This window comes from Neltuma alba, unplaced genomic scaffold (assembly GCF_004799145.2).
Source record: "Neltuma alba isolate B1F8T4 unplaced genomic scaffold, ASM479914v2 tig00004040_pilon, whole genome shotgun sequence".
NCBI lineage: Eukaryota > Viridiplantae > Streptophyta > Magnoliopsida > Fabales > Fabaceae > Neltuma > Neltuma alba.
This window is the reverse complement of record NW_021633538.1, coordinates 156,297-180,475: the sequence shown is the minus strand read 5'-3', so window position 1 is coordinate 180,475 and position 24,179 is coordinate 156,297. Positions and strand designations below refer to the sequence as shown.

The 24,179-nt window shown below is 33.9% G+C and overlaps 3 protein-coding genes and 1 pseudogene across 3 annotated transcripts; all 4 read left to right on the top strand.

Moving 5' to 3' along the window:
• Positions 1–932: 932 nt before the first annotated feature.
• Positions 933–2,436, top strand: LOC114743512 (phospholipase A1-II 4-like; annotated as a pseudogene).
• A 5,785-nt stretch (positions 2,437–8,221) lies between these two features.
• On the top strand, positions 8,222–9,593 carry LOC114743511 (phospholipase A1-IIgamma-like). The gene is made up of 2 exons (XM_028931721.1): positions 8,222–8,860; positions 8,976–9,593. The coding sequence occupies exons 1-2, from the start codon at positions 8,222–8,224 to the stop codon at positions 9,591–9,593; spliced, it is 1,257 nt and encodes a 418-aa protein (XP_028787554.1).
• Positions 9,594–15,536: 5,943 nt separating this feature from the next.
• LOC114743510 (phospholipase A1-IIgamma-like) lies at positions 15,537–16,889 on the top strand. The gene is made up of 2 exons (XM_028931720.1): positions 15,537–16,141; positions 16,269–16,889. Exons 1-2 carry the CDS (start codon positions 15,575–15,577, stop codon positions 16,887–16,889), a joined length of 1,188 nt encoding a protein of 395 aa, XP_028787553.1. The 5' UTR covers positions 15,537–15,574.
• Positions 16,890–21,373: 4,484 nt separating this feature from the next.
• On the top strand, positions 21,374–22,764 carry LOC114743509 (phospholipase A1-IIgamma-like). The gene is made up of 2 exons (XM_028931719.1): positions 21,374–22,014; positions 22,138–22,764. The coding sequence occupies exons 1-2, from the start codon at positions 21,376–21,378 to the stop codon at positions 22,762–22,764; spliced, it is 1,266 nt and encodes a 421-aa protein (XP_028787552.1). The 5' UTR covers positions 21,374–21,375.
• The last annotated feature ends 1,415 nt before the right edge of the window (positions 22,765–24,179 follow it).

The following is a 24,179-nucleotide window of genomic DNA, read 5'->3' as shown; positions in this document are numbered from 1 at the left end:
ATTTGCAAAATTAATTTTGAATTATATTTAATATATCTAATATAATATGTATAAAATATTTATAAAAGTATACAAAAATATAATTTTTAAATTTTCTTATAAGTTTAAAAAAATAGTATTAATGTAGAGTTAAGAACAGTATATTGAATTGGGTATTCATTTTCTTCCAACGCAGTCGGGCCTAATAAAGGCACAAAGAATAAGGCCCAATACATCCCTAACGGCCCAATTTCCCAACGGTCATAATCAAATTAACGGCTAATTCTCACTGGACTTCATTACCACGAAACAAAATTGGGATATTACAAAACCAATTTGCAAAACAAAAGGTCCAACTCAAGCCCCGGACGATTGAGGAGAATAACAAAAATTTGTTTCATTTTTCACTAAGGAATTCGTTGAACAAGTTTAAAATCGTTCATTATTGTTGACAAAACAAAAAAAGCATTCATTATTAAACAGCAATGTTGCTAAATAAAATGTGGAAGACAAAATATAATTACATGCTGATAATAAAAGTTATCGATTCATTATTAATATATTAATATTTATTTTTTTATTTTATTATATTTTATTTAAAACTTATCAGTGATCAGTACGCCCAATTAGGAAAAAAACCCAGTAAGCATACTGGGACTGACAAACTAGGAAACAATTTAGTGAATCAATTAGGAAATAATTTAGTAAATCAATTAAAAAATTACAAAATAGGAAACATCTTCGTAAATCAATTAACAAACACAGACACAGTAAATGGAAATGCTTTTCCAAACAGGAGTGCAACGTCATCCATATTCCAAGTATATAGGAATGCAAAACCAGTCCTTCCCATCATAAATCAAATTACACTTCACAGACCAGTTCATTTCAGACACACCAAGAGCAACAAGAAGAAGAAGAAAAATAAGAAGAAGAAGAAGAAGAAAAAGAAGATGGGCTGCGTTAGCAGTAAAAGCTGTCATCCTCAGAAGGTGGTTGATCAACTTGTAGAGGAGAAGAAGATTATCAGGCCAAGAAGCAACATTGCTGCTAATTGGAGAGAACTCAGTGGTGAAAATCACTGGAAGGGTCTGCTTGACCCACTTGATGTTGATCTTCGAAGATATATAATACACTATGGAGAAATGGCTCAAGCTACTTACGATGCTTTTATCTCTGATAAAACATCCAAATATGCCAGAAGGTGTCGTTATGGGAAAAGAGATTTCTTCTCCAGGGTGGGTTTGGAGAATGGGAATCCCTTCAAGTATGAGGTAACAAAGTTCCTATATGCAACTGTAGAGATTGATGTTCCTATATATGGTGATGTTGAAGAATCGAATTGGATTGGGTATGTTTCTGTGGCTACTGACGAAGGCAAAGCTATGTTAGGGAGGAGGGACATTGTGATTGCTTGGAGAGGAACTGACCAAATCATGGAATGGATTAAGGATTTTCAGTTCTTCCTTGGTGACGCTCCATGTATTTTTGGTCATGAAGCCAAGTGTAAAGTGCATCAAGGTTTTATTCCATTTACACAACAACAAACCCAGTATTCTTCAACAGAACAAGCGTGCAAACCCAGGTAATCACTGTTATTATAATTTATTAATTTACATGAACATTCCGCAATGTCAAAAAAAGTTAAAATAAATTCAAACATGTAATAAAAGACTATTCTTTTTGTTATTTCATAGGCTAGACTGTACATAGTTGAGTTTTATAATTTCAGATACTACATTTTATTTAGAGCCTAAACTTATTGCAGTTTTTTGGACTCTTAATTTTGTGCAGGTCTTAACTGAGATCAAAAGACTCCTGCGTAAATTCAAAGGTGAAGAAATCAGCGTAACAGTGACAGGTCATAGTTTAGGTGCTGCATTGGCAACACCAAATGCAGTAGATATAGTCAGCAATGGCTTTAACATCCAAGAAGATGAATCTCAGAAAGCCTGCCCAGTTATAGCAGTTGTATTTGCCAGTCCACGGGTTGGAGATTCACAGTTTCATAAGTTTTTCTCTGCTCAAAAGGATCTCCGGACACTACGCATTCGGAATAAAGAAGATATTGTACCTAGGCTACCTATTTTGCATTATGCAGATGTCGGAGAGGAGCTGGAAATTGATACTCTGAAATCCAACTTTCTAAAGCATTCAAGGGGTGTGAAAGTTTGGCATAATTTGGAAGTTTATTTGCATGGGGTTGCTGGAACACAAGGGAAGAAAGGAGGATTCAAGTTAGAGGTTAATAGGGACATCGCACTTGTGAACAAGAACTTGGGTGTTTTGAAGGATGAGTACCATATTCCCAAGGCATGGAGGATAGACCAAAACAAGGGATTGGTACAACAACCTGATGGTACTTGGAAGATGCAGGATCCAGATTCTGAGGAAGATGATTTTATCTGCCAACGATACGCTTTCTGTATATGTGGTCACTGGTACATTATGCATTAGGGTTTGTGTATATGGTCCCAGCTATAGATGCATATAATAGGGTCTGTGCATAAAGGGTTACTGCTATAGATATATATCAAGTCTCTAATATTTTTTATTTTTTACTTTTGTTCATAGATGTATATGGTGTCTGTATATGTTGTTTTGCATTTTGTTGCAAAACCATTCTTTGTGTTCTGTTAATATATGTTGTCATCATTTAACCTGTGGCTTACAAATTCAAGTTTTTGTTTTGTCCCGTTTGGGAGTAACACTTCCATATGTGCATATATGGTCTGTGAAGATTGACTATCTTTTGCAGATGTCCATGAGAATATTAATACTTTTCGCCCAAAAAAATGAAAATATTGATATTTGCATGGTCAACAACTTGTCAGTACCTAATTAATCCATTTCAGTATTTAATATGACAATCTTACAGGGAAGAAAAAATTACTCCAATAGAAGTAAGCTTAGTAATATATGAACTTGTACTAATTAGTCCATTTCAATCGTTATTCCAGATTTTCACAATTTGAACTCTAAAACATTGACTTGAATTTTATTGTATTACAACCAGCCTATGAAAGAAGTCAAACCAAAATCACTGCAGAATTAAGTCATAATTGGTCATTTACGGTGTCCAAACATGAGAATGGAGTAAACATTTCCATTTATGCACAATTTTCCGATCATTAATTATTACACCCTTAAACTAGTCCCCTTGATCAAATTTACCAGCAAAACATAAAGCCTAGCTTCATTGTCATTGTACTCCTCCGGTCCTTATTATAAGACCCAATTTGACTTTTTATTTGGTCCTAATTATAAGACCCAATCCATTTTGTCTCTTATATTTATACATTTTTTCCCAAGATAATCCTTCTAATAATGATAGTTTTAGCCAATATACTTAATTAGCAAGGATATTCTAGGAATGACAACACTTATTTATTATAAATAACCAACTAACTTACTTCCTTAATCTCCTCAAAATAAGTCAATTGGGTCTTATAATTAGGACGGAGGAGTATACTTATATAAATATACAACCCTAAATAAATGATGGAATATCTATCTTCAATAAATTGACAGATCAGGGGGAAATTTGAACTTTGTTCCTTAATCACTCCACCTCACTTCTTTGCCATTAACTGATCATCTCTCTAACACTATACTCTTCCTTCTAAGTTGGGTATCTACACCTGACAGCATCAAGTCTTGGAGAGCTAAATTTCCGTCTGAAGCAAACTAAACATTATTTACTAGTGCCATGGCTCTGTAACCTCAGCTCAAGATGAACCTCTACTCTTTGTGAGTCCTATTTGTGTTAGACTCTTCTCCTTGTGAGTCCTATTGTGTTAGTGTTGGCGCCACAACTCTAAATGCTTACTCTGACAATGAGGCCTTTCATAAGCCATCTGCAGCAGATAGATCCTTGATTTCAGGATGTGGATAGCTTGTTCTAAATTAAGTTTCAGCACTGTCCCAAAGTGCACAGACTAACAACCGGTCTATCACACTTAATCAGATACTTCATATGGTAACTTCTTTACCCTCAAACTAACCAGGATCTTACGAGGGTTTAAATGCTGTACTTGTATATCCCCGTTTGCTGCACATAGTACTTCTTAAAAAAAAAATAATAATAATGCTTCAACTCATTTCTTAATCACAACTAAATATCATCACTCACAAGCAAATTAAGTCCCCAAAATTCACAATCCACTATAACTTTCTTTTTTATGGCCATCCCACTCTAACTGACTTCATTCTTTAAAGAGAGAATATGGAGTACTTGCAACATGTGAATCTATGTTTTCCTCCAATTGAAATCACAAATTTTCATCATTAAAATCCAACTCGTAGAAGACTTTACAACGAAGAAATAATCATCAAAAAAGATTTTCTAGCCCCTCAATCATCTATCAAAATGGAGCAAGAAAGATATCTTTAAAATTCAGAATATTGATCGCCCAGTCATGCCCCTTATTGTATCATCAGCTGCTGATTTTTGGACAGAACTTACAAGCTTAATAGACCTCAAACCTCCCCTTAGAGTGCGAGCAAATCCTGCAAGCATGAGAGTGAGTTTTCCTTTAGTCCAGTAACTGCATTTTTAAAAACCTTTTCTCCCAACCATTTATCCTTCAATCTGCTGTATTTATCATAGCCTAAAATCAGAAAGGAAAATGGCACTAAATGGCACCTTAAACAGAAGCAAGACCTGATGCCCAAGGAGAGGAAAAAATTTACCTCAGCTATAACATCAATTCATGCCTATTTGTTTCCTCTAATAGCACCTTCAACTCAAGCTTCCACTCCTTCTCTTATCCTCTCATTTCCTCCAATTTTCCTCTCTTCATAACCATGAAGCACAAGGAAATCATTTGTTGCATAATCTAATCGGTATAACAAAAAGAGGACAAAGAGAGGCTTGGGTTTAATGAGGGTCACCAAGGTTTTTGAGGGCGATTTCATCCTCATGCGAGCTTGACATGGAGGGTTGGTTTGGAGAGAAACTGGCGTGACATAACGCGGCTGTCATGAAAACGTTGGCGTTGAACGACAAAAACGAAAGGGAATTGTGGGGTCAGATACCGTTAGTTTCCCCATGAAAACGTTGGCGCTAATTGCTCATTCTTCGATTGTTAAGGTAGATAAACCAGACATTCCATCATTTGAGGGAAATTTAATAGTTTCAATTTTTTAAAAAAAATTTAATATGATTTTAATTACAAAAATGAACAATATTTTGAAATATTTAACGGAATATAATATTGTTCACTGTGATAAAAATTATACCAAAATTTAGTTTTTTCTTTAATGCAAGGCCACAGTAAAGATAGAAAAGAGAACTAATCTTCATGAAAAGCATTCGTGAAGACATGGTTGAAAGTCGAAACTCGAGAGCGTGAAGAGATCTCTAATCTTCCTAATATCATGTTGATGAAAGCATTCTATTTGATTTGTTTTCCTGTTTTTTCAATTTTTTTCTTGTTATATTTTTCATCTCGCTTTCACTTTCTCCTTGTCATAATTAATATACTCCACATTTCCAAAACTAAGTATAGAGTGAATTCGAGGAAACATAATGGCAAAAATTGTACGAATATAATTATGATTTTAGATTCGTTCCATATCAGCCAAATTTTCTTTTGTAAAACTATCCCTTTTAAAGCATTATTTTGTGAATGTGTACTACCTTGTTTGTATATTATAAGATCTCGTTTATAGTATACAAACAATGTTTAATAATTAGGACCAGCGTTAATACTAAAAACTCAAATTGACGAGCAAATATTTGGTGCAGTGATAAGCGGCTAACGCTTCGCAAAAGAATGGGAATATAAGTTTAATTTTCGGAAAACGCATATACAGGCAGAAGAGCTAACCCTTTAATCTGTGTCCTCCAATTCGAATTAGTCTGTTGCTCGGGTACTTAATCCCTGTTAGAAGATCAGGGCCTAAAACGAGTACGCTGTATCCCTGGAAAGACAAAGAAATGATTCAGATTGCTTTGGCAATAAGCCTCTGGTCCTTAATCATACAGTACTTTAAGCCGCACTAATTGTTAAATTTTTTAAGCCAGATAAAACAGATGTCCAACTAGACCCACCGAGCAACTTGAAAATATTAAAATAGATGTCCAAGGACAGCCACCGAGCGATTTGAAAGTACTACTTTTGATTCTCAGTATAAAGGCTAATTGACTAATTTAAGTAGATTAAGAAAATTAGTTAAGTTAGTTATTTATAATAAATTAGTATTGTTTCCCTAAAAATACCTTTGCTAATCATGTGTATTAGTTAGAATTATCATTCGATAAAACTTTAATACATTCAACTATTACAAGAACTATCTTAAAAAAAAAGATAAATTTAAGAGACAAAATGGATTGGAGTCATATATTTAGGACCAAATTAAAAGTTAAACTAACTTTTATATTAAAAATTGGAGGTAGTAGTAAACTATAGGTATGAAGACTTGCAATTACAATTATCTCATAAAATGATTTGCTGATCAAAACTTTAATTTGGTCAAAGTAGGCACAAATAACTTCATTAATAATTTGAATTGTCCACTAATTAATTTGACATTACCATTTCCATTAATATAACATTTTGCGCGACACGTTCCATAACTATCAACTTCACGTTACTTATTTTGAACTAGCATATGGGCCACACGGCCACTATATCTTCCATATCATGCAAGATAAAGGAATTAAACTTTCTTCCCCTTGAATCGTATCGATTAAAAAAAGGGAAACGACTAAACGAAACCAAGGTGGCTACAATGCTCCAATGAAATCTAACAGTCCAACTAGCTTATAACTGGCCTCGCGCGGACCATCACAGAATGTAAAACCTAACAGTCTAATACTGTCACATCAATTACATTCCATTTCATGGAAAAATCGTATAATTATCAAAGCGAAGTATTTACGAATTCAAAAAACACCAATGGAGCATGAAGGATGAGATCGTCTAATCATTCCCACGTATTCGGATCAATCATGCGAAACCTAGAACTCTCCAAAAAGAGAAATGATATTCGTTGCATGCTTCAACACACTATCTCAAATTCTTAATATAAGAGCTGGACAATTAATTTAAAGATATTAAAGAAGATAGTTAAGATATTTATTTGTAATAAATGGGTTTTGACTTTTCTCATGTGCATTATAATTACCCATTTAATAGAACCCCTTGATCTTTACAATCAATAGGGTTATTTGGGAAGGAAATTATAAATTTAGGAGACAAAATGAATTAAGGTTTTATATTTAAAATCAAAGTGAGCCTTTTGTCTAGTTCTTATATTAAAGATTGAGCTAGTAGAATTTAAGATGAACCATACTATATAAATATTGTGAGTCTTAATGCCTTTTATTGTTTACTCCTCTGGTCTTATTTATAGGATAGAGAGATAAGACATTTTTTGGTATTATATATATGACACGAAGAGAAATTTTCTTGTGTGGATATATAATTTTACCCCTCATTTATTATTGTGTTGACTTTGTTTAAATAAAGTATAATGTATATTAAATAGGAATAAAGTTGAAATGTCATTAAAATTTTAAATGAAAGTTAATGAAATTTAAGGTTTTTCTTAATCTGTGTCAAACATGCTGGAAGTGTTTTATAACTAAGACCAGAGAAGTATATTCATATATTAAATTTTGGTCCATATAACGATTGATATCCAAACCCAAATCAACCTGAGTCCCTACAAGCGTTAAAAAAAAACAAAAACACATAACATCTGCACGCCCCAAACACAAGTACCTAATAGTCAACTGCTAATTCGCTTTGTACTAAAATACTACGAATAAAATAATACTCCTCCGGTCCTTAATATAAGACCCATTTAACTAATTTAATTATATTAAGGAAGTTAGGTAAGTTAGTTAATTGTAAAAAATGTGACACGTTTGTCCTAAAAGACCATAATCATCTTTCTTAATACCCACTCTTCCTCTCCTACTTGATTATGGTTGAGGGAGTATCTATAGGGATAATTTAGAGAAAATTGATAAATATGAGAAATGGGTCTTATATTTAGGATCAAAGCCAACTCAACAATTGAGTCCTATATTAAGGACCGGAGGAGTATAATGAAATTTCAAGTAAAGTTTATGAGGCGCAAAACTTTGAACATGAAAGAAAACGACGAGGTCAAGGTTTTCGAGTATATATAAAAGCATGCAAAAACAGGCTTCCTCACCATAAATCAACCTCATTGTATTTCATAAACCATTCTACTTCGAAGAACAGCGAACAGAAAGAAGAAGAAGAAGATGGGTAGCTTTGCAAGCAAAACCATGAATTCCCACAAGGTGGCCGATCAACTCGAGGAAGAGAAGAAGCAGATGGCCAGATCCGAAAGCATTGCAACAAACTGGAGAGAACTTAGTGGCCAACATTATTGGAAGGGTTTGCTAGACCCACTTGACATCAACCTTCGTATGAACATAATACATTATGGAGAAATGGCTGAAGCTACTTATGATGCTTTTAACTCTGATATAGAATCCAAGTATGCAAGAAGAAGCCGTTATGGTAAAAGAGATTTCTTTTCCAAAGTGGGTTTAGAAAAAGGAAATCCTTTCAAGTATAAGGTGACAAAGTTCCTCTATGCAACCTCAGAGCTTGAGTTTCACATATTAGACGATGTCAAAGAATCAAACTGGATAGGGTATGTCGCGGTGGCCACCGATGAAGGCAAAGCCGTGTTAGGGAGGAGGGACATTGTGGTGGCTTGGAGAGGAACTGAACAGGTCATGGAATGGATCAAAGATCTTCAGTTTCGTTTGAATTATGCTCCATACATTTTTGGAGATGATTCTGAATGCAAAGTTCACCGAGGCTTTTACTCCGTTTACACAGCAACTAACTCATCACAATCAGACTTCAACGAAACCAGTGCAAGAACTCAGGTATATATAATACATATGTTTCAGTGTCTGACTCTGATAGAAACCCATCACTACATATATCTTTTTTTTATTCATGAAAGCAAATATTTAATATTCAAGATCTCCCATTGTGCAGGTCCTAACTGAGATTACAAGACTGGTTAAGAAATATAAGGATGAGGAAATCAGCATAACAGTAACTGGACACAGCTTAGGCGCAGCACTTGCAACACTAAATGCAGTGGACATAGTCACAAATGGATGTAACATCCCAGAAAATGAACCTCTCAAAGCTTGTTCTGTCACAGCCATTGTATTTGCAAGCCCTAGAGTTGGAGACTCAAACTTCCAGGAGTTTTCCTCAGGCCAAAAGGATCTTCGGATACTACGAATCCGTAACAAAAAAGATATTGTTCCGAGGCACCCATTCTGGGGTTATGCAGAAGCAGGACAAGAGTTAATGATTGAGACTCAAAAGTCAAACTTCTTAAAACAACCAGGGAATGTGAAGAGTTGGCATAATTTGGAGGTTTACTTGCATGGAGTTGCAGGAACACAAGGGAGCAAAGGAGGATTTAATTTAGAGGTTAAAAGGGATATAGCACTTGTGAACAAAGGCACGGGTGCTTTGCAGGATAAGTATAATATCCCCAAGGCTTGGAGGATTGATCCAAACAAGGGATTGGCTCAACAGCCCGATGGTACTTGGAAGATGCAAGAACCAGAATCAGAATCTGAGGATGATGATGTTTAGTGGATATATTATTTCTAATTTATTAATTATTTGATTGAATTATTAATTTGATTCTTTTAAACACTAAAAGTTTCAGTGAAGAAATGTTTGTATTCATTTATTTCATTAATTAAAGTCATTGATTGCAATATTACAACTTTTGTTATATTTCTTACTTCAAAGACAATAAAAGTGTAGGCATGAGTTACTATTGATTCTAACACTGATTCGCATGAAGTAATCGAAATTTTAAAGAAATATAAAATAGCTTCTCTAGAGCAATGGCAGCGACGAGGGGATACAATTTTCTCAGGAAGCCAAATCATGAGCCCTTTTCCAGTGAGAAAAGGAGAGGGGGTTTACCGGCGAAGATGATGGAAGCAATGGTAGGAAATAGCCAGGGGCCTCTTTTTCCTTGAAAACGCGGTGTCTCTGATGAAGAGGGTGTAGCCATTGCCAAGAAGATGAGGGATCACAATTTTTTCTCCCCTGTAAATCTGAGTTGGAAAGAAAGTTTCGAATACCTATTTGTTCCTTTACAAATGCTTCTAAGACAAAAATGGCATTTAACTCAATAAAACATGGTCATGCCTATGCAAAATCATACGTGGCATATGGCTTTTGGATTGCCAGATACTACTACCTCCGGTCCTAATTATAAGACCCAGTTGACTTATTTGAGGAGATTAAGGAAGTAAGTTAAGTTAGTTATTTGTAATAAATAAGTGTTGTCATTCCTAAAATATCCTTACTAATTAAGTGTATTGGTTAGAACTATCATTATTAGAAGGACTATCTTGGAAAAAAATACATAAATATGAGAGAAAAAATGGATTGGGGTCTTATAATTAGGATCAAACAAAAAGTCAAACAGGATCTTATATTAAGGACCGGAGATAGTATAGAGTAAGGCGGCGTTGCATCTTTTTTAACACCTCCGGGGAGACATTGAGTTGAAAAAGAAAAAAGAAAAACTTGTTCCTTCATTAAAACTTCCAAAGAAAAATAACCCTTATTAACCCATAAAATCATGGGGAGTGACATTTGAGTCCCAAAAGATTTAATTAAAAACAACCGCAAGTCTTCAGAAATATTTAGAAAATAAATGGATTCCAAATATCGATTTAGACAAATTGAGAGCTACAAAAAGATATGCTTTTAGCGACGGAATTTTTTATTTAACTATGGAATTAGCGACAGAAACGAATTAGCGACGGAATTTGTTCTGTCGCTAATTCCTTTGTCGCTAATTGATTAGCGACGGAAATTTCGTCGCTAATTACTAATAAAAATTTTCCGTCACTAATCCGTCGCAACCGGATTTTTTAAAAAATAAAATAAAATGCGACATGACACTTCTACCAATTGCCACGTCATCACTGGGGACCACCTCCACGTGTGCTGCCACCTCACCTCTCTACATGTCACGTGTCGCCACCACATAATTTCCTCCTTAAAGTGACTTCTCCATGGCTTGAACCCAGGACCTTCTCTCTGCGCGCGTGCGGTTTTACCAATTGAGCTGCAATAAAACTATTAACTTATTATGTAAAATTAAATATATATATATAATATTATTTTACACAAACAATTATATATACATATATATTATTAAAAACTAAAAATATACTATATGATAATTTTAATCATAACTATTTTAATGAAAAAATAATTTTTAAATATTTGTTTTACTATTTTTTATAATGTTTTTTTTAAAATTTTTTTAATATAATTTTAATTTCTAACGACACTAATTTTGAATTTTAAATCATAAATAATTTTTTTATAAATATTTTTTAAATTTATTTTTTAATTAACATTGATAAGATATACAATTTAATTATATATGTATTATATTACATTATATTATATTATCTATATGTGTTTTATATATTTGAAGTAAATCATTCACAATTAGTTAAAAAATCTTGTTATTCAAAAACTAACTACTATAATAAAATCTAATAAATTATTCTATATAAAAAAATTAAATAATTTGAATAGATTATGATAAACAGTATTCTCCTACTTGTATATATATATCCTATGTAATTTATTTTCTTAAAATTCTTTGTATATACCATTTGTTTTTGTATTGAAAACTAAAATCAATCTATATCATGGGTATTAATTATATCGTGATTAAATTTTATTTTTTAATGATTGAAATTCAAAATTTATTTCAATATTAGTTTGCATTAATATAAATTCATTTTTTTGGTTTTGAATTTCTATCATATATTATATATTTCAATATATTTTACATATGATAAAATTATTTCTTTCTTAAATAAGTTTGTATAAGAAAGTTATTAATATTCTTATTATATTTTTTAATTATTATTAATAATCAAGAGGAATTTATTTTAACAAAATATAAACAAGTTTTCTAAGAAATTGTCTTTCTATTTTCAGTATATACATAATGATGACATGAATGATAATGATATCTTCATTAACACCAACTCCACAAATATATCAATTTATTTTATAATTAAAAACATTTTTAAATCGTTATATTCTTAATTGTTATTATATAAATTTTTGTAAGATTATAATTTAAAATAAAAAAATTTAAAATTAGTGACGGATTAGTGACAGAATTGTGATGGAATAGAATTAGGGACGGAATTAGTGACAAAAACTTCTGCGACAAACAATTTAGCGACGGAATTAGTGACAAAAATTTCTGACGGAAAAAATTCATCACTAAATATTTATTGACAGATTTTCTGACGGATTAGCGACGGAATTTAGCGATGGACAGAAATTCCGTTGCTAATCCGTCGCTAATATTAGCGACGGAGTTTGTTTCCATCGCAAATTCCGTCACAAATTAGCGATGGAATTTTTTTCCGTCGCTAATCATTTGTTTTTTTGTAGTGAGTTACATTTGAAAATTAAATGTCTTATTTGTAATTAAAACTCCTGATGAATTTATAGTTGTTGTGTTCCTCATTTTCCAGAAAATTTTGTTGGATACCTTATATGTAAGGTTTTTTTCTGTGTCATGTTGTGCATGCTTGGTTTGTTTACCATGCATTACATATTGAAATATGATTATTGCTAATGACTACTTCGAATCTCACCCCCCCCCTCTCTATGTATTAACCATGGGACCAAAAGTACCTCGAGACAAGAGAAGCTGCAGAAGGCTTAATTAGCTAAGGTGGACTATGGAAAGAAGCCAACTTTTATGATTTAGCTGATTTTCAAATTACCTTTTATAACGTAAACTTTGGTACTTTTTTGGGTTGTAAATAGCTCCATAGGAAGCAAAAGTTGAATGAATGTAATCAGATACTGGTGCCATGATTCAGACTAATAGATATATTCAGATAGACCTGCTAGATGTGAACTGATTATATACAGGTAAATTAGTTGAAATGAACTCGGGTCTAAAATTTATAAAAAAAGGAGATGCTAAAGAGCTGAAAATTAGAGTTTCATACCTCTGATTTTGAATTTATAACAATTTAATTATGAATATGTAAAGTTAATCAGAGAAATTTCATTTTCACACAATAGTATTAAAATAGTGTAGCTTTTGAGAAAAATTTTAAAGGTTGGTCTTTCCCAAAATTCTAGTAGCTCACAAGTGGTTCATAAACAACTAAACGTTGTTGATTAAGATCCTTAGCGCAAGTTATGTTACATATTTTCCATGGTTTACAAAACTTCTTCAAATTAATTTAGCAAATATTCTTCCAATTTTTATGAATAATTCTTCTATACTTATAGCAAACTTTCGGAATTTATAGTTGGACTATGTTGCATTCTCATTCACTTGCCTTTTATTTTCAATCTTGATGCTTATATATTTATATGTACATACACACACATAATTTCATAAACTCATGGTTAATTACTATTATTTTTTTCTTTAAATTTTGCTTTCTATGGTCCTCTGCGTCATTTCCCTTCAATAAATCAAGGAAAAATTGTTTTGAAAGTATGTATGTCTCTGATTCCTTTGCAATAAGCCTCTGGTCCTTATAGGTCTTTGTAATTGGCTTTGTCTTTTTTCTAGCTTTTTCGTATTAAGGATTTTCAGTCACAACACAAACACACACACACACACACTCCTTCTATCCTTAATATAAGACCTAATTAGAGAGTTAATGTTGGTACCAAATATAAGACATATTTCATATAATTATCAACTTTTTTTTCAAATTAACCCTATTAATGTTTCCTCAACAATAATCAATTAGGAGAGGAAGGAAGGAAATTAAAAAGATGTCTAGGGTGTTTTAGAAAAAATATATTACCTCCAGTTTTTAATATAAGAGCTCGTTTGACTTTTATTTTGGTCATAAATATAAGATTCCGATTCACATTGTCTCTCATATTTATTTTTTTTCAAGGGTAGTCTTTATAATAATGGTAGTTCTAACCAATATACTTGATTAGTAAGGATATTTTAGAAAAGACAATATCTATTTATTACAAATAACTAATTTGACTAATTTTCTTATTCTACTCAAATAAGTCAACTAACTCTTATATTAAGAACCGCAAGTAGTATCATATTAACTAATTCAACTAACATTATTAATCTGCTTTAATTAATTAATTAATTTTTATATTAAGGATTGGAGGAGTATATATTTATTCCGATTTCCCAATCACCATACGAATTTTTCAAGCCAGACAAAATAGAGGTACCATTAACCAGAGTAACATTTGAAAATATTAAATTGTTGGTTTTGAATAAGCCTTGCAATTATAATAATCGCCTCAAAAAATTTCATTAATAAAAATCAATGCCACGAATTTTGTCGACTGGGTTAGCTTTACTACATCTTCCATGCATTAGCATGACATTTTCTGCCGCCATTCCATATTTAATTATCAACTCCTGAGTTACACGTTTTGAACGTGGCCACTATATCTCATATATTACGCATTATTAAAAAATATATATATTAATTCTTTAAATTATAATAAATATTCAACGTCAAAAATAGGTAGCTGATATTGGAAACGAACGAAGATGGCTATAGACTGCCACAGTAAAAAGAACTAACAGTCCAGTTTATCAGGAGGGGAAAAAAAAAGAAGAAGAAAGAACTAACAGTCCAACTAGCTAGTAGCCTCGCACGGACCACCATAGGCGTAAAACCTAACAGTCTAATTCTAACGCATCAATTACATACCATTTCTCAGAAAGATCGCGTAATTATCAAAGTTAAGTTTTATGAATTCTGAAACTAAAAGATTTTAAAAAGACCGAGCATGGAAGATGATGTCACCACATCATTTCTATACAGGGAGAATTATCATGAGGTCCTAAAGAAAAGAAAATTTAATTATCATAAAATCCCGGTAACAAATAACTAACATGAACCTATTAATTACCAATAGATTTTGAGGTAATTAAATTTTTTTTTCTAAAATCTGATTATAATTCTCCCTCTTAATTAACAAGTAACACATTTTTCTATTTTATACAATTAAACACACCCACGTGTACAAACATATCAACATTAAATTTCAGGACCTCTGTTTTTGCATATTCATATATCGAAGTCCTGTTACAGCAATTGATCTCAGAATAAAAGTCAACCTGAGTCCCAAAATGCGTTAAAGAGATGTATCAGCATGACAGAAACATAAGTACCTAATAGTCAACTCATAGACCCCTTCGTACGAAACTGCTGCTAATGAAATAAAGAAGTTTAAAACCTAACAGTCTTAACAGACTAAGTAAGCATGATTTGGTCAGAAGGCGATTACTTGGCAAATAAAGATTCAACGACTTTGACCATGCAAGAGAAGGACGATCAGGTCAGCGTTTTCAAGTATATAAGCATGCAAAACCAGGCTTCCTCATCATAAATCGACCTCACTGCGGTTCATAAAACATTTCATTCCAAAGAAAAGCGAACAGAAAGAAGAAGAAGGAGAAGGAGGAGCAGAAGAAGAAGATGGGTAGCTTTATCAGCAAAACCATGAATTCTCATAAGGTAGCCGATCAACTTGAAGAAGAGAAAAAGCAGATGGCCAGACCTGGAAGCATCGCAACAAACTGGAGAGAACTCAGTGGCCAAAATAATTGGAAGGATTTGTTAGACCCACTTGATATAAATCTCCGTAGGTACATAATACACTACGGAGAAATGGCTGAAGCTACTTATGATGCCTTTAACTCTGATAAAGCATCCAAGTATGCAAGAAGAAGCCGTTATGGGAAAAGAGATTTCTTTTCCAAAGTGGGTTTAGAAAACGGAAATCCTTTCAAGTATAAGGTGACGAAGTTTCTCTATGCAACCTCAGAGATCGATTTTCATATTCTAGACGATGTCGAAGAATCAAACTGGATCGGATACGTTGCAGTGGCCACCGATGAAGGCAAAGCTGTGTTAGGGAGGAGGGACATTGTGGTGGCCTGGAGAGGAACTGAGCAGGTCATGGAATGGATCAAAGATCTTCAGTTCCTTTTGAATGATGCTCCATACATTTTTGGTGATGATTCTAAATGCAAAGTACATCGAGGCTTTTACTCCGTTTACACAGCAACTAACTCATCACAATCAGACTTCAATAAAACCAGTGCAAGAACTCAGGTATAATACTTTTTTTTCTTTTAACATGAGTGCAACTGAAATTTCTGATTTATTATTTTACCCATCAGTATATATCATCTTATTCACGGAAGTTAATATCTAATATAGATAATCTCTCATTGTGCAGGTCTTGACTGAGATTAGAAGACTGGTTAACAAATATAAGGATGAAGAAATCAGCATAACAGTAACTGGACACAGCTTAGGCGCAGCGCTTGCAACATTAAATGCAGTGGACATAGTCACAAATGGATGTAACACTCCAGAAAATGAACCTCTAAAAGCTTGTCCTGTCACAGCCATTGTTTTTGCTAGCCCTAGAGTTGGAGACTCAGACTTTCAGGAGTTTTCTGCAGGTCAAAAGGATCTTCGGATACTAAGAATCCGTAACAAAAACGATATTGTTCCAAGGCATCCTTTCTTGGGTTATGCAGAAGTGGGAGAAGAGTTGGAGATCGATACTGACGAATCAAACTTCTTGAAACAACCAGGTGATTTGAAGAGTTGGCATAATTTGGAGGCGTACTTGCATGGAGTTGCAGGAACACAAGGGAGCAAAGGAGGATTTAATTTGGAGGTTAAAAGGGACATTGCACTTGTGAACAAAGGCATGGCTGTTTTGAAGGATGAGTATCATGTTCCTGAGGCTTGGAGGATTGACCAAAACAAAGGATTGGTTCAACAGCCAGATGGTACTTGGATGATGCAAGAACCCGAATCAGAATCTGAGGATGATGATTTTTACTGAATATACTATTGCTAGTTTATTTGCTTGAATTATTAATTTGATTCTTTTAACCAATCTAAATATCTGAGTGGAACCTAGTGTTAAAAAATAGAGAAATATTTGTATTCATTCATTTTATGAAATTCATTAATGCAATATTAAAACTTGTTATGTTTTTTTATTACAATTGTACTAGAATTCTCATCAGATAAACATGATGTATTACTTGCAAAACATAAAGCTATAAAAAAGACTGAAGACAATAGAAGGTTATGTATTGGGAACTTTCGGATAAAATCATGGAGAATGACATTTAAATCCCAAAAGGTGGAATTAATAACATCTTGTAAGTTTGCAGAAAGCGAAAGAAAATGGCGGACAAGATGGGGATCTTTCCTCTCCTTAATATCATCTTTTTGGTTTTTTGTTTTGAACAAACTCTCCTTGATATCACCTGCTTCTAAATATGAAACAAAGAAAGAGACATCCTATATAACAGAAACTAAATGTATTGCAGCATGAGCTATATTATTTATAATGTACGAATAATATATTTAATTTATGTTTTGCACTAGATATTTAATTAAATTAAATTTTAGTTATGTTCCTAATCCTCTTCTCCATTTCTCGTGCTTTTTTTGGGATAATTTTTATTTCCAAAACCAAATAATAATAGTAGTTTTTATAAACATAGAACTCAGTATGATATTATACTCCTCCGGTTCTTAATATAAGATATAATTAATTAATTTGGCTAGATTAAAGATGTTAATTAAATTAGTTAGTATGATATGTTTTTCCTAAAATACCATAAGCATTTTTCTTAATTTCCTTCCTCTCTCCTACTTGGTTATTGTCGGGGCAATATCAATAGGGTTAATTTAAAAAAAAATCATAAACATATGAAATAGGTCTTATATACTGGAGCAATATCAACTCTTCAATTAGGTCCTATATTAAAAAGCAAAGAAGTATATAATATCAGGATTATATCTATATTTGGAATAGTACGGGTCATCAGCCCATCATCTTATTTCATTATCATTTGGGGGAAAGCAACACCCAAAAAATCATTGTACAAATGTTGTTTCACACATTGAGGAGGCAGACCATGTACAATACTCAAATTAGCTAAGGCATCTGCACAAGTATTACCCTCCCTAAACACATCAATAATCTATAAAGCATAAAAATTTTTGAACTCTAACTGAATTAATCTCAACAGACTAGAATCAAAAACCTCACCAGCTGTGACCAATATGGCTGATTTCTTTGATTTTGTGTCATATAGGATATTTCTTTGAACGTTTGGGATAATGTTCCCTTAAATGAATCAAACAAAAATCGCTTTTTGAAAGCAAGAAAAATTAATCTTTTGGTTTTTCAAGTTTTAATTCAATTATGACTCAATCTCTCAACTATAATTCAGTATAACTCAATTCCTAAACTTTTAAATCTATTAAAACTCAGTCCTTAATTTATTTTCATTTGATAAATTAATTGTACATGGCAAAAGAGATTGCTGACATATTAAAAGATATTGATGTGTGTACCAAAATAAGCTCCGCATGGCTCCTAAAGCAAATTGGCCGCCGTCCTTAAACTCACCAGTCCGCACCTAACTGTGCATCAACTTTGCAGCTCCATTAACACCTCCCACGCATCTGCAAGCTCCCACACAAGATCACAAACAGCTGCTTCCCAAGCAAGAATCATTTCACCATTAATTATTTCAAGACCACAAACTATCCTATCATGAGTCGAAGACAAAATTCCTAACTCCTAGCTTCCTAACTCTTCTAGACTCAAATTAACAGTCCTTGCTGTGAGGTCTCCCTTTGTGCAATAGGGAACAATTCAAGGTCTCTTCCTCCCTCTCCATCCTACCTTCTCTGTTCTTTTTCTTTGTTTTTCTTTAAATGAGGAGTTACTCTTTCTTTCCTGTTAAAAAAAAAAAATTCCAACCATTTTAGACACATATAGCTCCAATCGCCTCTCCCTCCTCTCACCAAAGCAAGAACATATTTTCAGCAAGAATTTTTATTTTTTGGGCCCGGGGGGGGGGGGGAGAGAAAGGAAACAAGGAAGAAGAGAAGTGGGAGGTTGAGAGATGGAGGAAAGAGAGAAGAGGACACGTCGATGGAGCTTGCAGATGCGTTGGAGCTGATGGAGCTGCAAAGTTGATTGACAGTCTGGTGGGGACAAAGGGCAGGGTTTAATAAAGAAGACCACGAATTTGCTTTAGCAGCCATGTGGAGCTTATTTGGAACACACATCAGCATTTTTTTGAGAGAATGACAGAAAAATACCTCATGAATTTCAAAATGAAAAATAAGTTATTTTAATAGATTTTGACTTGTCAAAACTATTATAAAAGTAGTCAATACCATTACAAGAGTAGCCAAGTGACCTATTTGTTTTTTTAAAAAAAAAAAAATTAACAGGTATGTTTCTATCATTTTTCCTTCTTTAAAATATGTCAGCAACCTTTGTTGCCATGTAAAATTAATTTATCAAATAGGGAAAAAAAAGGATTGAGTTTTGACTGAGCTAAAAGTTTAAGAATTGAATTACATCGAATCATAGTTAAGGGATTGAGTCATAACTGAGTTAAAACTTGAAAGGCTAAAAGATTAATTTTTCCTTAAAAATATTTATGTCACTGTTTGATTCCTAAATTTGCTACCGCTACATGAGTTTTTGTGAGTTGTTATTTCATTCATGCTTGAAAAATGTTTTATAACTTTTTATTCTTTAATAAATTGGAAAATGTTTGGCTCGAAAGGTTTATAGGTTGAGTCATGGAAAACCACGAGGACGTTTATAAAATAATTTGTTGATCCAAACTATGGTGAAATTGGGCACAAATAATTTCGTTAATGAAAATAATTGAGACCAAAAAAAGACCAGAGTGGTTGTACTAAACACATTTAATTTGAATTGTCAACTAAGTTGGCATTACCATCTTGCATTAATGTAACATTTTCTAAGACCTGTTCCATAATTATCAGCTTTAAGTTACTCATTTTGAACGTGGGCCGCATGGCAAGATAAAGGAATCAAACTTTTGTGCTCATAAATCATCAATTAAAAACAAGTAGAAAATGTTCTTTCAATTATATTAGTTAAATATTCTGCGTCAAAACAAGCTGGCTAATATTACTGGAAACGACAAAACGAACCAAGGTGGCTATACTGCTACAGTCAGAACTAACAGTCCAACTAGCTGGTAGCCTCACACGGACCATCACAGAATATAAAACCAAACATAGAGCTCGGTATGATATTATATATAGTATACGTAATAAGAAGAGAGGTATAAAATCTTATTTATAGTTTACAAATAAGGTTAGGAGGTAGTATGTATATATGTCGCTGTTTGATTCCTAAATTTGCTACGTTACATGAGTTTTTGAGAGTTGTTATTTCATTCATGATTGAAAATGTTTTGTAACTTTTTATTCTTTAATAAATCGGCAAATGCTTGGCTCGCAAGGTTTATAGGTTGACTCATGGAAAGCCACGAGGACGTTCTTTTCCCTTTCACGTTTATAAAACAATTTGTTGATCAAAGTTAAACTATGGTCAGATGAGACACAAATAATTTCGTTAATGAAAATAATTGAGACCAAAAAGACCAGCGTGGTTGCGCTAAACACGTTTAATTTGAATTGTCAACTAACTAAGTTGGCATTACCATTTTGCATTAATGTAACATTTTCTACGACCTGATCCACAATTATCAACTTTAAGTTACTCATTTTGAACATGGGCCACATGGACACGTGGCCACTACATCTCATATACTATTATGCAAGATAAAGGAATTAAACTTTCGTCCACATAAATCATCAATTAAAAACAAGAAGTAGAAAATATTCTTTCAATTGTATTAGTTAAATATCCAGCGTCAAAACAAGCTGGCCGATATTATTGATAACGACAGAGTGAACCGAGGTCGCTGTAATGCTACAGTCAAAACTAACAGTCCAACTAGCTGGGAATCTCGCATGGACCACCCCAGAATAAAAAACGAAACAGTATAGTACTGACACACCAATCACAATCCCTTTCTTAGAAAAATCGCGTAATCATCAGAGAAAAGTTTTATCGTTTTACGAATTCAAAAACGAAAATGAACCTAAGTACATAATAGTCAACCATGTGAAGCCTAGACTCTCTCAGCACGAATGAAATGCATGTATAAACCGAAGTACATAATAGTCAAGCGCTAGCTTCCCTTCGTACGAAACTACTCTATACGAATGCAAAGGAAGGAGGGACTCAGTCAGCATGATTTGGTCAGAAGGCGACTACTTTTCAAATGAAGTTTCAACGACTTTGACCATGCAAGCGAAGGACGAGGTCAGTTTTTCAAGTATATAAGCAGTCTATCAGGCTTCCTCATCATAAACCAACCTCACTGAGTTCACAAAACATTTTATTTCAAAGAAAGGCGAACAGAAAGAAGAAGAAGAAGAAAGAGAAGGAGGAGCAGAAGAAGAAGATGGGTAGCTTTGCAAGCAAAACCATGAGTTCTCATAAGGTGGCCGATCAATCTGAGGAAGAGAAAAAGCAGATGGCCAGACCTGGAAGCATCGAAACAAACTGGAGAGAACTCAGTGGCCAAAATAATTGGAAGGATTTGTTAGACCCACTTGATTTCAATCTCCGTAGGTACATAATACACTACGGAGAAATGGCTGAAGCTACTTATGATGCTTTTAACTCTGATAAAGCATCCAAGTATGCAAGAAGAAGCCGTTATGGAAAAAGAGATTTCTTTTCCAGGGTGGGTTTAGAAAAAGGAAACCCTTTCAAGTATAAGGTGACGAAGTTCCTCTACGCAACCTCAGAGATTGATTTTCATATTCTAGACGATGTTGAAGAATCAAACTGGATAGGGTATGTCGCGGTGGCCACCGATGAAGGCAAAGCCGTGTTAGGGAGGAGGGACATTGTGGTGGCCTGGAGAGGAACTGAGCAGGTCATGGAATGGATCAAAGATCTTCAGTTCCTTTTGGACGACGCTCCATACATTTTTGGGGATGACTCTGAATGTAAAGTACACCGAGGCTTTTACTCCGTTTACACAGCAACTAACTCGTTACAACCAGACTTCACCAAAACCAGTGCTAGAACTCAGGTACAATACATATGTTTTAGATTGTGAGTGTGACAGAAATGGAAGATTTATTATTTTAACTCATTAATATATGTTATTCATGAAAGGAAATGTCTAATATTCATCATCGATCTTATTATGCAGGTCTTGACTGAGATTAGAAGACTGGTTAACAAATATAAGGATGAGGAAATAAGCATAACTGTTACTGGACACAGCTTAGGCGCAGCACTTGCAACACTAAATGCAGCGGACATAGTCACAAATGGATGTAACGTCCCAGAAAATGAACCCCAAAAAGCTTGTTCTGTCACAGCCTTTGTTTTTGCTTGCCCTAGAGTTGGAGACTCAGACTTTCAGGAGTTTTCTGCAAGTCAAAAGGATCTTCGGATACTAAGAATCCGTAATAAAAACGATATTGTTCCAAGGCATCCTTTCTTGGGTTATGCAGAAGTGGGAGAAGAGTTGGAGATCGATACTGACGAATCGAACTTCTTAAAACAACCAGGTGATTTGAAGAGTTGGCATAATTTGGAGGTTTACTTGCATGGAGTTGCGGGAACACAAGGGAGCAAAGGAGGATTTAATCTAGAGGTTAAAAGGGACATTGCACTTGTGAACAAAGGCATGGGTGCTCTGAAGGATGAGTATCATGTTCCTGAGGCTTGGAGGATTGACCAAAACAAGGGTTTGGTTCAGCAGCCAGATGGTACTTGGAAGATGCAAGAACCAGGATCAGAATCTGACGCTGATGACGATGATTTTTATTAAACATGTTCTTCCTAATTTGTTTTCTTGGATGTCTAAGATTGTTGTTTCATTGTTTTATTCTTTTCTTCCGGTTATGTCAGTTAATTTGATTCTTTTAACCTCTCTCTTTGAGTGGGACTTGAGATTAAGAACATAGGAGAAATATTTGTATTCATTCATTAAATTCTTATGAATTGCTATTTGAAAACTCTACTCTCCTTTCTTACCCTTTTTAGTTTTTACAATTGTCCAAGAGTTCTTATCATCCGATAAACTTCGGTATCTCTTGCAAAGATGTAAAGTTGGAAACAAGATCGAAGAAAGCAAACAATTAATGGCTTTATTATAATTGGAACCTACTATGTTTCATCCTAAGTATAACTTTGATACTCTCAAGTAAAATATACGTGGGTAGACAAAAATGTTTGACTTTATGGGAAAAATAATCTTAATCAAAAGTTAAATATTTGAAGTATTTTCACAATAATGTTTCAACTTTCCCTTTCATAGTTAGAATTTTTAAATGCAATTTTCAAAGTTAAAATTTTCATCTACAATATCAAAGTTATTGAAGTCACAATTAAGATCTTTTTTATACTAAAAATTTTGTAATCCTTATCGCCAAAAGTTTTCTATTTTGTGATTACTTATAATTAAATTTTGAATAGATATTATTAAACAATTTATACCTCCCTTTTGAACAGTATCAAGTATTCAAACCTTATGAATCAGAAATCATATTTAAAAGGTTATGCTGTTTGGATTTGACAATATTCAAATTTATACTAGTCAGTCAACTCATTTACTATATATATATATATATATATATAAATAGAGAGAGAGATCAGATGGTTCAAATGTTGAGAAACGATCACTACAAAAAAACAGACTTTAGGCGACGACTTTCGGCGGCGACAAAAAAAGTCGCCGCTGAAAGTGGACTTTCAGCGGCGACACCAAAAAGTCGCCGCTGAAACTAAGACTTTCAGCGGCGACAAAAGTGTCGCCGCCGAAAGTGGACCTTCAGCGGCGACTTTTTAGTCGCCGCTGAAAGTTCGCCATTGAAACCAAGACTTTTCGCGGCGACTTTTTTGTCGCCGCCGAAAGGGGACCTTCAGCGGCGACTTTTTTTGTCGCCGCCGAAAGTGGACCTTCAGTGGCGACTTTTTTAGTCGCCGCTGAAAGTTCGCCATTGAAACCAAGACTTTCAGCGGCGACTTTTTTTGTCGCCGCCGAAAGTGGACCTTCAGCGGCGACTTTTTTAGTCGCCGCTGAAAGTTCGCCATTGAAACCAAGACTTTCCGCGGCGACTTTTTTTGTCGCCGCCGAAAGGGGACCTTCAGCGGCGACTTTTTTTGTCGCCGCCGAAAGTGGACCTTCAGCGGCGACTTTTTTAGTCGCCGCTGAAAGTTCGCCATTGAAACCAAGACTTTCAG